The sequence below is a fragment of the Hibiscus syriacus genome, unplaced genomic scaffold (assembly GCF_006381635.1).
Source record: "Hibiscus syriacus cultivar Baekdansim isolate YM2019G1 unplaced genomic scaffold, ASM638163v2 tig00000477_pilon, whole genome shotgun sequence".
In the NCBI taxonomy this organism is placed as follows: Eukaryota; Viridiplantae; Streptophyta; class Magnoliopsida; order Malvales; family Malvaceae; genus Hibiscus; species Hibiscus syriacus.
Window position 1 is genome coordinate 4,051,031 of NW_024061790.1, and position 16,483 is coordinate 4,067,513.

General features: G+C 33.5%; 1 protein-coding gene and 1 pseudogene across 3 annotated transcripts; one reads left to right on the forward strand and one right to left on the reverse strand.

The window, feature by feature from the left end:
* Positions 1-2,258: 2,258 nt before the first annotated feature.
* Positions 2,259-3,774, forward strand: LOC120207597 (annotated as a pseudogene).
* Positions 3,775-5,068: 1,294 nt separating this feature from the next.
* Positions 5,069-13,147, reverse strand: LOC120206946 (putative transcription elongation factor SPT5 homolog 1). Of its 3 annotated transcripts, none has more exons than XM_039206506.1 (22): positions 12,737-13,145; positions 10,371-10,606; positions 10,125-10,271; positions 9,870-10,028; positions 9,699-9,782; positions 9,404-9,474; positions 8,959-9,313; positions 8,687-8,842; positions 8,508-8,605; positions 8,378-8,426; positions 8,143-8,295; positions 7,917-8,060; positions 7,733-7,829; positions 7,509-7,622; positions 7,332-7,380; positions 7,138-7,232; positions 6,940-7,018; positions 6,785-6,839; positions 6,567-6,681; positions 6,350-6,490; positions 5,888-5,985; positions 5,069-5,326 (listed from the first exon to the last, which is right to left on the reverse strand). In XM_039206506.1, exons 1-22 carry the CDS (start codon positions 13,056-13,058, stop codon positions 5,087-5,089), a joined length of 3,057 nt encoding a protein of 1,018 aa, XP_039062437.1. In that variant the 5' UTR covers positions 13,059-13,145; the 3' UTR covers positions 5,069-5,086. The 3 variants fall into 3 exon arrangements, 2 of the variants coding, with proteins under 2 accessions (XP_039062437.1, XP_039062434.1); XM_039206503.1 differs by having other exon boundaries at positions 7,461-7,622; XR_005524157.1 differs by lacking the exon at positions 5,069-5,326 and having other exon boundaries at positions 6,567-6,677; positions 7,461-7,622; positions 12,737-13,147.
* Positions 13,148-16,483: the final 3,336 nt, after the last annotated feature.

Here is a 16,483-nt window from a genome sequence, read left to right on the forward strand (position 1 = left end):
ACTAATCTAGTCAGAGTACTTTGTATAAGTGTTGATATAATTATATGTTAGATGTATGTATTATGTTTTTAAAAATGTTTTCAATTTTTTAATAATTCAAATTTTATCATTTTATATCTTGTGATATATATTTATTTTTTTAATTTTTTGTTTTTTAATATATATATATATATATATTTAATTTTTAGTATTTTTATATGTTACTATTTTTTATTTTTTTGAATATTTGAATTTTTTATATTTTAAATTTTAAATTTGAAATAATTTTATTTTTTTAAATAAGTCCTGAACTTTAAAATAATCAATTTGATCTCAAACAAGATAAAAAAAATTAATTTGTCACGTCATCAGCCACTATGAACCACATCAGCATCTTGAACCGTCACATCAGATCAACGAAGGAAAATGTCGGTCGAAAGATCACATTGGGTTTGTTTTCAGAGTTTGAGGGTCACATTGTGTGAAAAATTAATTCGATGGCCACATTGATTTTTTTTCAAAAGTACAAGGGCCTTAGATGACTTTTTGCCTTTTCTTCTCTTTTCTTTTTACCAACAGTTTTTACTTTCCAAACAATAATTTTTCTTCTATCAGCTAACAGAGATATTCTTTTTATACTTTTCATGAATTTGGTCATATATACTCGAATATTGTCTTTTATGTTTTTTTTTATCAAAAAATTATTCAGAGGATTGTAAATAGAGTTTTTGAACTCAAGAACCCAAATTATAAGGATAATAATATAGTCAGAGGAAGATTGTAACAAGGCTAGAGGGTCCAACATCTCAAAAAAAAATTAATTTCCTTCCATTTTTAAAATTTTAATTAAATTTTAATTTTTTATTTCCTCGATTAAATCTCAATATTTTATTTTTTTTAAAAAACTAATTGATCGATTCCTTCAAATAGACAAGCTAAGATCGACCTTTATATATAGGAAAATTCTAGAATGGATGTCAAATATTGATATTCACCATTAATTTTATAATATAAAATTTACAAATGGACATTAAACTATATCAAATTGATCATTTTAGGCATCAAACTTTCAAAAGTTATATAATAGATATTAAACTTTTGATATTTTTACAAAATGGACACAACACAATTATCTATCATTAAAGAGATGATGTGACATACTAAATTAATATAAAATATCTCATTTGACAATTTAACTATAACAAAAATTTCTTTTACTATTAATTTTAACTAAAATTCTAAATTTTATAATTTGTTTTTGAAATTATAACTTAAAAATATCAAATAATATATCAAAATAAAATTTTAGTTATAATTAAAGGGCCAAATGAGATATTTCCTATTAATATATAGCATGTCATGTCACTGCATTAACAATATTTCACAATCGCTGCCTATTTTTAAATAAGAGTAATCTATGTCAAATACCACTCATCTTTATGCTCGGAATTGAAAATGTCACTGACGTTTTCGATTTTGCCAATTTTAGCACTGACATTTATGTTTCACTTCAATTTTGCCACTCCGTCGTTAATCCGTTAACGGCACGATGACATGGCATGGACGGGTCGTGACGGTGATGATGTGGACGGCTTTTTTAAAGTTATTTAGTCCACGTAGCATCTGTATTACCTGAGAAAAGTTGGAGATTCGCTACCACAAAACTCTCATTTCTTCACCACCACAAAACTCTCCCTCACTCTGCCGTCCATTGTGTACGGTATCATCCGTTGCAAGAAGCTCGACAACCTCGTTGGCGATTCGCTCTCTGAAGACGAAAATCTTATAGCGTACCTTCTTATCTTCTTAATTTTCTTTGGTTTCTTCTTGCTTTGCCTCGTACGCTTTGTTTCCAGTATAATTTTTTAGTTGGTGTTGAACATCTCTGAGGGGGAATCAGTGGAGAAGCTCCTCAAAGATGAAACAAGGGTTTTCGTTTCTCTGTCGTTAATACCATAGTCTTCAAAGCTTCCACTGGTAAAGAATCCGCTCTCGGCAGACGAGGTGCTCATCCGGTTTTTCGGCATCGTTTTCCTTTTTCTGCATCGTTGTTTTTTCTTTACCGTGTTGGGAGGCACTGGAGGTGGAGTTAAATCATCATAGTTTTCAAAGGTATTGTAGAATTTGCGACGGGGCATTTGTTATCTTCGTAAACTTTCGCTATAACGTGACATATGTCTTTTTTTCCAGTGGAACTCCAATGTCGACGGCTATGATGATTCAATACGGCCACTCCAGTGGAAAGTACCTAAGTAACAACGAAGACCATCGGATCTGCCATGACTAAAGAGATCGGCGGCGAAAACAGCGTAACCCCAAGTGAAAAAACTTAGGCAAATCTTCTGAAAGAGCCAGCCGGTGTCAGAGCAATAGCCGTGGGTCATGTAGACGGAGGTTTGATGAGTTGAATGAGAAAAATGTTGTCTTGTGGAATGCAATGCTCGGAGGTTTGGTGCAAAATGGGTGCGCATACACCGATGAGGTCCTCGTGTTGTTTTCTCAGATGAATCGATCTGATTCTCACCCTGATGAGTTCACCTATACAAGTATCTTGAGTTCATGTGCTACCTTAGGATGTCTGGAAATAGGTCGCCAATTTCATGGGTTTATTATAAAGAACAAATTTGCATCAAATTTGTTTGTGGCAAATGCATTGGTTGATATGTATGCAAAATCTGGTGCTTTAGAGGATGCAAGGAAGCAATTTGAGATCATAAAAGATAGAGATAACGTTTCTTGGAATACAATTATTGTTGGATACATGCAAGATTAGAATTAGCTTGAGGCTTTTAGAATGTTTCGAAGAATGATTTTATATGGGATTGTTCCCGATGAAGTTTCCTTGACTGGTATACTCAGTGCTTGTACAAATGTTCAGAGTCTTGAGGAAGGGAAGCAAGTCCATTTTCTTGCAGTCAAATCTAGTTTAGATAAGAGCCTCTATGCAATAAGTTCCCTTATTGACATGTATGCCAAATCTGGGGCCATTGGGGATGCAGACAAAGTCCTTTATGATATGCCTCAATGGAGCGTGGTCTCCATGAACTCTATGATTGTTGGATATGAACCAAATGATTTAGATCGAGCAGTTATCCTACTAAAAGATATGCAGGTGGATGGATTGAAACCATCTGAAGTAACATACACTAGCCTTTTAGATGCCTGTAATGAACCTCATAAGTTGAACGTCGGAAGGAAAATCCACTATCTTTTAGATGCCTCAATGTATGCCAATTCTTGGGGGTTTCTCTCCTGTGCATGTACCTGAACTCCCTTAGAGATACAGATGCAGGAAATCTGTTTGAAGAGTTCAAAAACCGGGAAAGTGCCGTTGTATGGACTGCTTTAATTTCAGGTCATACGCAAAATGACTGCAATGAGGAGGCCTTACGCTTCTTCCGAGATATGCGTAGCTGCAATGTATTGCCCGGCCAAGCTACATTTGTTAGTGTCCTTAGAGCATTTGCTGTTTTATCTTCTTTGCAAGTAGGCAGACAGATCCATGCACTAGTTTATAATACCGATTATGTTTCAGACGAGTTAACAACTAGTGCCCTTGTAGATATGAATGCTAAATGCGGTGAAGTAAAATGTTCTGTGCAAGTTTTCAATGAAATGAATAGCAAGAACGGTATTAGTTGCTGGAACTCGATGATATTCGGGTTTGCCAAAAACAGTTATGCTGAAGATGCATTGAAAATATTTTTTGAGATGAAGCAAACACATGGAATGCCTGATGAAGCAACAATTTTATTTGGGGTTCAAACATTGTTAATTGGAGTTTTAAAATTTTAAAACTTTTATAGAAATTATAACAAAAAAAATATAATGTAGTTGAATGGTTAAGTATTCAATTTAATTTTAAGGGGTTTGGGGTTCAAATCCCTTTAGTTGCATAATATTTCAATAATTTTTTCAAGCAAAACGACGTCGTTTTGCTTGAATCAAAAATAGTTGTGTTGAAACGACGTTGTTTTTGTAAGGCATCCATGTCATCACCGTCACGGCCCGTCCATGCCACGTCATCGTGTCGTTAACGGATTAACAACGGAGTGGCAAAATTGAAGTGAAACATAAACGTCAGTGCTAAAATTGGCAAAATTAAAACGTCAGTGGTATTTTCGATCCCGAGCATAAAGATGAGTGGTATTTGACATAGATTACCCTTTAAATAAAATTCAAAGTTTGATGTCTATTTTATAACTTTTAAAAATCCATTGACAAATTAAATCATTTTAATAATTTTAATGACCATTTATAAATTTTACTATATTTTTATATTAGTAATGCATATCGTGCACATCATTAGTAATATACATCGACGTATGTCACTCACTCTAAATTATTTATTAGGTGAGAAGTTAATAAAACACCAAATAAGAAAATAACATCAACAAAAGATCGCTTGCTAAGTAATCTAAATAAAAGGCAATCTAATAAGTAAACTTTATTTTTTTAAATAGCATTCAAAATAAATTACTGCATTCAAAATAAATTACTATATTCAAGATTGAGAGAAATTGATTCCCTTAATCCTTTAATATAATAACATTTTAAATCTCAGTTGAAATAATAATTAATTAAAATTTATCTCTCAAATATTAAATTTAAATACTAAATAAATCTTAGATAATTTGTTCTTTTTGAATTAATCACTGATACATGATCTATCGACTATGGACAAACCTTCATGGAATCAAGAGGAGCCTTGATTCTCGTCATTTTTTTAAAAATATTAATTAATTAATATATATATATATAAATAAAGAAAAATCTACCAAGCCCCTCAATTAAAAAAATATTTATGGAAAATAGAAAATAATTAAATCTCCGCTTTAATAAATTTTTAATTTTGCCCATGCTACTAACCTATCCAAATCAAATTTTACAGAGACACACTATGGAGATGACCATCTTAATCCAATTTACTCCATTTGCAAACGTCAAAATTCAAACCTCTAACCTTGCTTTAAGAATCTAGTAATTCATCTCACTAATATTATTAATAAGAAATAATGAAATAAATGATGATTTACCCCAAGAAATAAGACACTAAAACAAGAATCATAATGTACATTGTCTTTTTTAATAGAGTTAAAGAGGTGGTTTAGTGCAATTTTGCAAGTATAACCAAGTCTAATATCTTGACATCAAGACTGTCATCTATCCTAACAATGCCATCCGTGCCATCCACGCCAATTAGCTTACCGGTAGCACCGCGAAGTGAGCCACCCATGATTTTGATCTTGTCCGATTTCCTTGGTGGCACTATCTCCATCTCACTTGGCATTGCGATTACACTATCACCACTTTCATGTGACCCCAAGGCTACCTTACATGGCCCATCCTGCATCATCATCCATCAATCCATATTATAAAAATAATATTCAATAACGGATAGCCATGCTTATAATCCCAACTCAGATGAATATTAGATACAACTATATGATAACTCGACTTGGATAACAATCACGGATGAACCGAAAGGAAAACAAGTGAGGCCAATCGCCCCCTTAAAAATTTCAAATTCTTAGATATTTACTTTGTATTTTTTATTGATAATATGTTTTTGCCTCCTACAATTTTTATAAGTAACCCTATCCTAAAATATTTTAAGTTAGCCTCCCAAACATAAAATCTTGCTTTTATCCCTAGACCGAAGGGCGGTGGCTGGGAGCATCACTCCCCATGAATATTTCTAATTATCATATATTTTAGATATTTTAATTGTATTTCTATTAATAATCGTCCCCTAAAATTTTATAAGTTCGTTCCCTCCTAAAATTTTATAAGTTCGCCTCCACATAAAATTTTGCGTCGGTTGTGTTCCATCCATGGTTTGAGGTTTCAACAAGAACTTTGTCCAATCAAGAAGAAAAAATGATCACCAAATTGAAATAAGACATACCGGAAACACCTCTTGGATGATTCCAAGAGTCTCGTCTCCAGATTTACGAACGTTGACCAAAATATCTGGCATGAACCATGGTCCTTCAGTGTCAGCACCTGCAGATAGGTGGATGTTAATTTGGATTTAGGGTAATTATAGTTCACCTTTTCTTTTATTTTCTTACACATGTAGAACCGTAAAGAAGATGATAACTCCAGATAAAAATCCCTACAGAAGTACCCGGGACCTAGTTTATTCAGTAAAAACTATTCAAAAATGCAATAATGGATCCAAAATTCTTAACAGAAACAATTAAAAAAATCCTCCAAGATAAGCTCATCAGCAATTGGAACCAATGTCTTTAATATAAGATTAATAAATGGATCTTATGAGAATTTAAATTCCTTAAATTATCTGCTAGCCAGTTTGAATGAAGATAGTTCACTTCTCTGAAAATGAAGAACCGAATAGAAATAGCACCTATTACTGGAGACATCATATCAAGACCAGTTCCTGGTGTCATTGGCTGCCCTCCAGGTGTACCCGGAATATAGGATCCCGAGCTTGGTGTCATTGGTTGCCCACTTGGTGTTGATGGCATATAAGGACTTGGAGCGTTGGCTGCACCAAACATAGAAATGAGTCGTACCAAAAAAAACACAAACATTCAAATAGGAAAAAACGGATAAAACAGTACCATAAGCTGAACTGCTATCTCTTGGTGTTCCAGTCTCGGTGTAATTACCGCCAGGAGTACCAGCCCAACCAGAACCAGGAGTAGGTGCTTCATATGCCCTTGAAGGACTTCCTGGCTGAAAGGAACATCGTTCCAGTTACTTTACATATCTGAATAAATATAATAAGAAGAAACATAGCTATTTCGCAGATAGCACTTAATTCTGCAAGAATCCTAACCTGATACTGAGGACTGGTTCCCCAAGAGGCAGGGTTTCCTTCTTCCCAATTATCCCTAATTTGCAGTCATCATAACAAAACAATGAATCAAATAACAGCATGAAAGTAAATCATTAATTTGGGATTCTCCAGATGACTGGAATCTACTCAGAGACATGGGTGGACTCATCGGTGCATAAGGATTCCAGGCCCTGTCACGCATAGGTGTTCTCATGCCATCATGGATTGGTGTTGCTGCAGATGACATAAAAGTAACTATATTATTATTATTATCAGTAACTTACTAAATAACATCGTCAATTAAAAGGTAAGTATCCAAAATAAAAGCATAAGAAAAATGCAATAAAAAATACCTCCAGGATCCCTCATAGGAGTCATGTATGGATGTAAAGGAGTTCGTGAAGGGTGCATAGGTGTTTCACTTCCCATACCATACCGGGATGTATCACTGGTGAAACAAAATAAAACATATAATGTCAGAGAGATATAGCAACATGTTTTTCATAGTCCGATAAAAACCAAGGAATTTTGAAGAAACCAAATTTACCGGTAGGGTGTTGAAATAACCACATTATCAGATATAAAATTGCAATCGACTGCAGACAGGAAACAAGTTCTATAAGCCATATATACCAAACTGAAGGAGAGAACATTTTAAACATTAATCTGGACTTGCCTGTAACGACTTTCATTTGAGACTCTAACTCAACTCGAACTGATTGACCTTTAATATCTACGACACGTCCACGGTAACCCTTATAAGGACCCTGGCGAATTTTCACAGTAGTACCAACCAAAGCATCATGGCCTCGTCTTCCACCTCTGTGCCTACCTCCGGCTGTTTGAAAGAGGCAAAAGTTAATAGACCCCAAGAAAATAACAATTCAAAGAAATTCGATAACCATAAAATTTTGATAAACAAGGATAGTAAGACAGTCAGCAACATACAATCGAATGGAGGACCTCCTCCCCTAGAAAATCTCCTCGGTGAAGGTGGTACACGGGGTTGAGCCTTGAAGCCACCAAATCTTGACAAAGAACCACCCTAAAATATTGAATCAAATATGCTACAATGAGAATGGTTCGAGTTATACATGAAATAACAATGAAAAGAACAGCAGAAAAGGCTTACATTTCTGTCACCATTAGAACGTGATCCTCCCACTAAACAACAAGAATCGGCTTTAGCACATATAAAGCCAGCATGCTCAAGGTGATGTCGATCATACACGAACAATACTCCTTTATATATGTGCTCTACAGGGCCTTGTTTCCCCTGATATGATACAGGAAAACAGTTTGTAAACTAAAAATACGTAAAATAACTAATAGGATAAATCAAATTCGAAAAATCTTACTTTGCAAGGTCCTTCAAGGATCCTAACCACATCTTTCACAGAAACAGTATTCCTGTATTTGTCTTGCACATTAAATTTCTTCTCAAGCTTGCATTTGATTTCCCTTAATTTTACAAGAGAAACCTCTGGTCTTTCTGGGACACCCTTAAGAACCTAAAAGAAAAATGTACAACACTAAGGGCATATTCTAAAAAGGAGCACTCAATACCATGTCATTCAAAAGTGGTTTATATACCTGAAATGCTTCACTTTCTACACGTATAATTACACCAAAGCTATTGTTACTGCAACAAAAGAATGAATGTGTCAGACTCGCAAATTTATTTAAAAGACTGAATAAAATATTTCAGCAAGAAGCTACTTACTCTAGTAGCACAAGGTCATGAAGCTCATACTCTCCAATTTTTGTAATACCAGTAGTTACTTCAGAGCTCTCAATAACATCATCAGCAAAAACACGGATCTAATAAAACAAAATGCCAATTATTTTTCAACTATGATAATCCTGAGATCAAAACCAGACTCAAAAGGATACTTCACTCGCATGTTCTTTGGTTGTATCAGATAAAATGATGAGCACATGTTGCTCAACCTTGACAACCATGCCAGTTGCACCTTCCTTTGTCCCAGACACAACCTTCACGTGATTCCCAGGCTCAAAGTACTTGCACAGCTCTTTCTCATTAACAGCAAGAGTTTTCTGCAAAAGATCATCAAAAGCTAAGAATGTCCTGGCATTTGGCAATACTGAACTTGCAAGCACACCAGCAATCAAAATATTAGTTCAAAGAAAACAAATAGTGACTGAATTCTTACTGGAAGGCCTTTCATTTCTGGTCTGATATGGACATTCTCTTCCTCAACCTTTTCAACCCATCCCTTTAAATTTTTTAAATCCCCCTTGACAACAATAACTGCGTCACCCTTCATGAAGTGGCCTTTCTTCCTGTTTGAGAACAAAGTTGACAAGCAGACCATTTCACCTCCACTTGTGCTAGGTGTCCGAAACTTTTCGAGTTCATCGAAAGTTGGTTTTATGTTTTGAGCACTAATTGACTTCATAGACACTGTTTTGTACAAGAACCCATCTTTAAATAACATGCCACCAATATTCTCAAAGTAAGCACCAGTAACCGGATCTCGCCTGCGCTCTACACGAATATGGAGTTCCCTACGAAAAAAATTAAGGAATATATGCTAACATGAACCAAATACATGTGTATAAAATTTTACATTAGAGGTTGGAATCATTTGAGACTACCTAACTTCATCAACATTCATAAAACGAGGAGGAGGGACAAAGGCTTTCTTCTGTGCAACTTCTCTTCCTTCCTGAATGAAATAGTAAATGAGTAGATCAAGGACAACAAAACAAGGAAAGAGAACTAAATAGTTAATACCATATCAGTTTACTTCTGTACTAACTGTGCAATTCTTAGATAGACAGCAAAACTTCTATGGCTGAATAAGAATATTAAAATAAAATTCAATTGAAAGGTATTAGCATTCACAGTCTATGAGATAAACACCTTGAGTGAAAGTAATCCATTTCATACCAATTTATTCGCAAGAGCCTGTAAGTCAATCCTAGGAATCAATTTCACAGTGACTCTCTGCCGCACATTATCCACGTCAACTACCTACAAAATGGAAATTAGGATTTAGGAGTCAGACTATAAAAGTTGAAAAAGAACTACTCGCGGAAGCGGCAAGGGCAAAACTCATACTTGAGCAAGATCACCCTTATATGTTCCAATCTTCATTCTGACCCAGGTATCTCTTGAAAGATCAATCGCTTTGCTTTCAACTGATAAAACATCAGTCATTTCTCTAATTGGAACAAGCATTATCTTTGTTGCAAATATATTACGTAGACCTTTGACAGCCTGCAGAAGATCAAAGTTGGTCAACAAATATATGTTTAGATATTTAAAGCTAAGCCAATCGTGAAAAATAAAGCCAAAGCGGCAACAATCGCATACCTGTCGCACATGGGCTTCCTTGTCTGCTTCAACATAAATGTAATTTTTTAGGTGATCAAGAGCAATAACAGACCTGATTTGCATTTCAGTTCCTTTATCAATGAATTTCTGCATGAGGCAAACAGCAGTCTCTCGTTCACGACCAATCTAGCACATAAAGATTACCTTAGTTAAATTCCATGAAACCATTTCTGTCCAACAGCAGAACTCCAAAACTTAAGTTGCACAGAAAAAACATTAGCATACCGCACATTTCACCATCCATAGCTTTGGATCTCTTACTGATGGTAAAAGTGCTTGCTGTTCCACATCAGTTGTCTCCTCATCATAATCTGTGTGACTTGATCTTGCATACCTTGCCTGAATGCTTCTCTCAAGAGCTTCAACATCTTCTTGTTCATCCTCTCTCAGTAATGGGCGACGGTGCATCCTTCTACCGACATCTTCGTCAGGTATATCAGCTCCATTGTCAACCAAGAAATCTGCATTTCCAGTTGTCAAATATATCAGTAATAGCTTGCCATGGAACTATCCCATACAGGTTTACCGTTCATTTAGATGTGCTGATATGAAATGCCTCTCCAGCCAAACCAAGTGGCATTTATCTTTTTGGATAATTGAAAGAAATATTGCTTTAGAAAAGCATTTTTAAAGGCAATGAAATAAAGTTCAATATATAAAAAAGTCCAAACTATACCTTTTTTTCTTATTTAGGTGCCTAATTTTTTTCGGTCAATGTAGGTGTCAACATTTTTTACGTTAATATTTTAAGTGTATGGTCCGTCACAATCGATAAATAAATCTATTAAAAATTAGTCAACTAATCAGTTTTTGACAGGTGGCCTAACTTTTTATTTCCTTCAACTCTAAAAAAATAAAATTAATAAATTTTCGAAAATCCCAACTTGTCTTATTTTTCAGAAAATATCCCAAATTCATAAAACTCCAAAATATCCCTTAATTCCGCCGCCAACCACCATCACCGTCAGTGATCATCCACTCACCCGTCGACTATCACCTGTCGATTAGGATGGATGTGTGTCTTAGAATTTAGGGTTTAGATTTAGGGATTTAGGTTTAGGGATTTTGGGGATTAAGGTTGTAGGTGACAGCCAGCGACAGGTAAGTAGGCAGCCAGCAGGGGCGGCAGCGGCAGGAGACGGCCGACAAGTGGGTTGATGCTTTGGGTTTAAGGATTTTGGGATTTTTTTTTTTTGATATTTTAGAGAATTTTTGGAGTTTTTTCAAAAATAATAAAAATTTTAATTTTTTTAAATAAAATTTTTAAAAATTTATATATGACATCATGTGTTACATTTTTAGTGGTTGACGGCATTTTTTTTAACAGCCGTGATGGACTAGGCACTTAAAATAATAACGTCGAAAACAATAGACATATACATTGAATGGAAATAGGTTTACTAAATGAAAAAGAGATATAGGTTGAGTAATTTTTTTATATTAAGCCAAGAAGAATGATATAAACCATGAGATATGGATGCATGGATTTCACTCATCATTTCTCTACAAGCTTTCGCTACTGCATGAGCTTATAATAACCAATCAACTTTAGGTGAAATTGACATATTTGTTAACCAAAAGATTCTCGAACACAATTTGCTAAAAACTAAGAAGTTCAACAGGGGAGGAAAAATAAAGTAAACCAAGAAATTCAATGGAATAATTTGAATATTCCAAATCAAGAAAAATTCTTAGAATTTGCAGAGGAACTGGTGCTAAGTATCCAACAGAGGTACAATTTACAGCAACAGAACTGCCCACAGAAGCGAATCAAGAATTACAGAAAAATTATTTCTTTTTCAACCTGCCTAGCATACAAATAGGGAAGGAGAAAGAAGGTAAGCTCAGAAATTTCAATTGAATAATTTAAACTCCAAAACGAAGAAAAATTCTAACAATTTTGCAGAGGAGGTGCTAGGTATCCCAACCCATGATTACATGGATATTAGAATGACATACAATCAACTAAAGAGAATACTGTTATTTAAACAAACTTAGAAGGTAAAGAGGCCTTTCAATAGATGTGAAGAGTGATATACAAAATGGATTCCAAAGACATTCAAAGAGAAAAAAGGTTCGAATACTCAATCTAAAATTTAAGCCTTTCGAGACTTCCGGATCTAAAAAAACTGATGCTATATCATTATATGTCAACAATAACGATTTTCAATTACATTTAACAGCTGCAAACATTACAGTAACATCTGCAACATATGATTCTGAAATTGTCAAAAGTTACTAATATAAATGCCACATACATAAATTTTGGCAATGTTCAGCAAAAAAGGAAAAAAAAGGGAAAAAAAAGCGGGAAAAGAATCTATATTCAATCCTAAATAGTAAAATATTATGAGGATTCTTGAACCAGAATTGAGATAAAGAGACCTTTATTAAAAGAGCATGTAATTGCAACCTCCAAAAATACCATAGTGAACTAGCTTAAGCATTGAAAGATTAAAATAATTTCTAAAAATGAACTAAACTTCATTTAACTGAACATAAACTCGGATTCGAGCACACTAATTTTTTTCACTTCAATAGCAATTTCGATCTCAATAAGACTAAAATCAAAAGAAAGCAGAGGAAGTTACCGTCTTCGCCCTCCTCTTCTTCCTCTTCCTCATCGCTATCCACCTGTGCTTCAAGATCAAAAAACTGAGAGCCAAAACGCGGAGCCCTGCTATGCTTTTTGCCGCCGCCAACGTAAACCTCATCGTCTTCGTCTTCCTCGTCGTCCTCCTCCGCCAAGTCATCGATGAAATCAGATCTGCGTCGCTTCTTACTTGAACCAGCTTGACCTCTCCCTACATCTTCATCCTCGTCGTAATCCTCGTCGTCCATCAACTGCTCCTCCTCGTCTTCGTACTCTTCGTCATCAACATCATCATCTTCCTCATCTCTTCGTCTGGCCATCGCAGTTACTCAATCAGTGCTCTGAGATTTCCTTTTGTTGATGACTTGAGAGTTCTGAAATGTTGAAGGAAGGGAGAAATGGAACCCTAGATACGAAGGGGTAAGCTTATTATTTTTTGTTCATTTCATAAAAAAATATAATTAATCAGACACGGTAGAACTTGTTATACTTTTATTTTTCGTTTTTTACAGATAAACGGGAAGGAGACAGGTTTTTTTACTTTGGCCCCGACAAGCGATGTATTATATATTTTAGTTAAGTCATTATACTTTTTAAAAAATTTAAAATTTATGTATATATTTTAAAATATTTGTAAAATATTAAATTAATTTTGTTATCCGTTTATACATTATTCATAAGTTGTAAAATTAATTTTGATTTTTTTAATTTTATTATTTATTTTTTATAAAAATGACTAATTTTATTAAATATATAGAATATTCAAATTACAATAAAGGTTACAACCACAATCGTAAATTAACATATAATAAAGATATTTTCCTAAACACAATAAAACTAGTCACTTAGGTTTATGTAAGGACCATAAGGAAAAGTTTAAAAAACTTAACCAAATAAACTCGAACAAAAGGTAAATACGAATAAATCTAACTGCATCTACAAACAAACCACAAAATGGATAGAGATATTTAAAGACCACCGAAAAATCGCAAATCAAAATCGAACGACGTAAAAATACTATCCACGAACGTAAATCGTATATCCAATTCAAGGGTCCAAATCAAGGAAAATCAACATGATAATAAATAAGTGTCATCTCGACCAATCGTGACGATTTCAAATTCAATCATAAAAAAATGATAAACAAAATAAACGGTCAAATGATAGAAAATATGTCATAAAGCCAGAGAAAAATTGTGCCATAAAGACAGAAAAAAGTGTCATAAATGTATAATTATTAAAAATTAAAAAAAACAAAGATACGCCATAATAAGCTGTAGACACTCATTTTCGTCTGAAGTTTTTTTAATATATAATAATATAGTATAATTTTTAAAAACATTTTCAAAAAACGTATAACATATAATTTTTAAAAAACGGTTATTGAAAACATATAATATATTTTTTAAAAAAATCGGTTTTTGAAAAATATATATATTATATAGTTTTGAAAACAGTTTTGAAAAACATATATTATATAGTTTTGGAAATGATTTTTGAATATATATATTATATAGTTTTGAAAACATTTTGGAAATATATATATAATAAATAGTTTTTGAAAACATGTTTTTGAAAATATATATAATAATTTTTGAAAAATAATTTTTGAAAACATATATATTATATAGTTTCGAAAATAATTTTTTAAAACATATATCATATATAGTTTTAAAAATTATTTTTTATTATTATATATTATATTAATTTATTATTTTAATAATCAATATCTTTCGTAGTTTTTTTGGTTTTTCAGGTCTAATAAATCCAAAGTCCAAAATGAGTCCAGCGAAGGTAAGGGTCCAAGTCAGGGTCTGCCTGACCCAGTAGGCCAAGATCGGGTAAAGCCCGAATACCCAGCAAGTCACTAAACCGGGCAAACAAGAGACCTGATGTATGTTAGGGTTTCATCTTCAAGAGCAGCACCGCCGGCCACAACAGAAATCAACCGAAACGTCCGGCCGAAGAACCTAGGACTGCATCATCCCGAGGTTTTTGGTCAACCCACAAACAACCACGAACATCGCGCAACCGTGGTAACAAATTCGTCATTTACGGGATCACAACGACTGGCCATGGGGTTATAAAAACCCCGGCCAAAAGCAGTAAAGAACCCACAACATAACCAAATAGAGCAACCAACACAAATCAATCAACAAGGAAAATCACAGAGCAAACACAATAACGAGATAAAACCACAAATACAAGCAACTAAACCACCAAGCAAAAGCAAAGCAAGAAACAACAACAAAAAATACGGATAAAGAGTGTAAAATAAAAACAGTAACCTTCGGTGAGAGTCGGAAGAGGAAGGGTCACTAGAAAAAGAAGAGGTTTTTTCGCCAAAAAAATAATAAAAAAAAACCATAACTTTTAGGCTAGATATGCTCCGATCTAGAGGTTATCGCGTTGTTTCGAGGTCATATTCGATATCGGGGGGTCAAGAGGAAGTTTGGGGGTAAGTTTGGTTTTTTTGGCCACCGGAGACGGTGGCCTAGCGACGGTTGGAGCGGTGGAGCTTCGTCGGAGTGGTGGCCGACCATCGAGCCTGGTTGAAGAATTGAGAGGTTTTTTTTAGGGGTTTATTTTTTTTTTGTTTGGTTTAAAAATGATATTTTTAAGGTTTTTTTGGCTATTTTTAGACGAGGAACATTTGTGCAAATAGGAGATAGTTAAATTATTTCTGTAATCTCTTAACTTTTGATGTGTAATTCATTTTGGTCACCTGTTATAAATTATCCTTTAAATTTTGAATTATTTCGATTTGATCCTCGATTATACTTCCTGTATTTTGCAATTTAATCTCCTAACCTTTTATTTTTCTCTTGCAGCTCATTTTTAGAATTAATTTGATCTATGAATTTTAATTCATTTCAAGTTGATCCTTTATTTAATTTTTCTTATTTGTATCTTGATTAAAATTTAATATTTTTTTATTTTGTTCTATTTTTATTTTCCCACTTTTTTTGTTTCATTTTGTTTTATTTTTATTTTCTCTTTTAATATTTTTAATATTTTATTATTTTTTCCTGAAATTTAATATTTTCTTCTTTTGTTTTATTTTAACATTTTTATATATAACATTTTTATTTTATTTTTTTAATATTTCCTTCTTGATTTATTTATTTATATTATTTTATTTGTTCCTTTTTATTTAATTTTTATTTGATATTTCTTTTATTTTACTATCTAACATCTTTTTGACTTTTTCAGTAGTAATTTCAATCGATCAAAGGTAAGTAATTTGAATTGAATTTTTAAATGTCGATTTAAATTTTAATTTCCGCAATTAAGACAACCGACAAATTAAAACGGTACCGAAAGGGCAGTTCAAGGGTGATAATCCTTCCTTGACTATAACCGACTCTCGAATCTAACATATTTCTGGTAAAGAGCAGATCAGGTAAGATGGTGTCCGATCAACCTAAATATTTTTTAAATGATCGGTGGTGGCTCTAACATGTTTTATTCAAGTCGAAGCCCAATTCCGGCCCCACCCGAAAGATGGTTGCTACAGCTTGGCGACTCTACTATGGACAGGTAATTAAGTCAGGTCATAATTAATTTTCGGTTGTCTTTTAAGGGACAAAACAAGTTTAAATTTTAATTTATTTATTCGATTCATATTGTTTATCTTTGATTATTTCTTTCAAATAAATAGTTGCACTAACGTTTTTTCAATGATTTCAGATTTTTAAAATTTCTCATCTCTGGCTTTACCCTAGCTCCGAACCCTTTTTAAGTG

Coding starts and splice junctions, on each gene's coding strand:
- LOC120206946 (XM_039206503.1), bottom strand. CDS start 13,058: ATGGCCAGACGAAGAGATGAGGAAGATGATGATGTTGATGACGAAGAG. Junction 9,783..9,869: donor ATAAGGGTGATCTTGCTCAA/GTATGAGTTTTG, acceptor TCCATTTTGTAG/GTAGTTGACGTGGATAATGT. Junction 7,623..7,732: donor AGGAGGTCCTCCATTCGATT/GTATGTTGCTGA, acceptor TCTTTCAAACAG/CCGGAGGTAGGCACAGAGGT.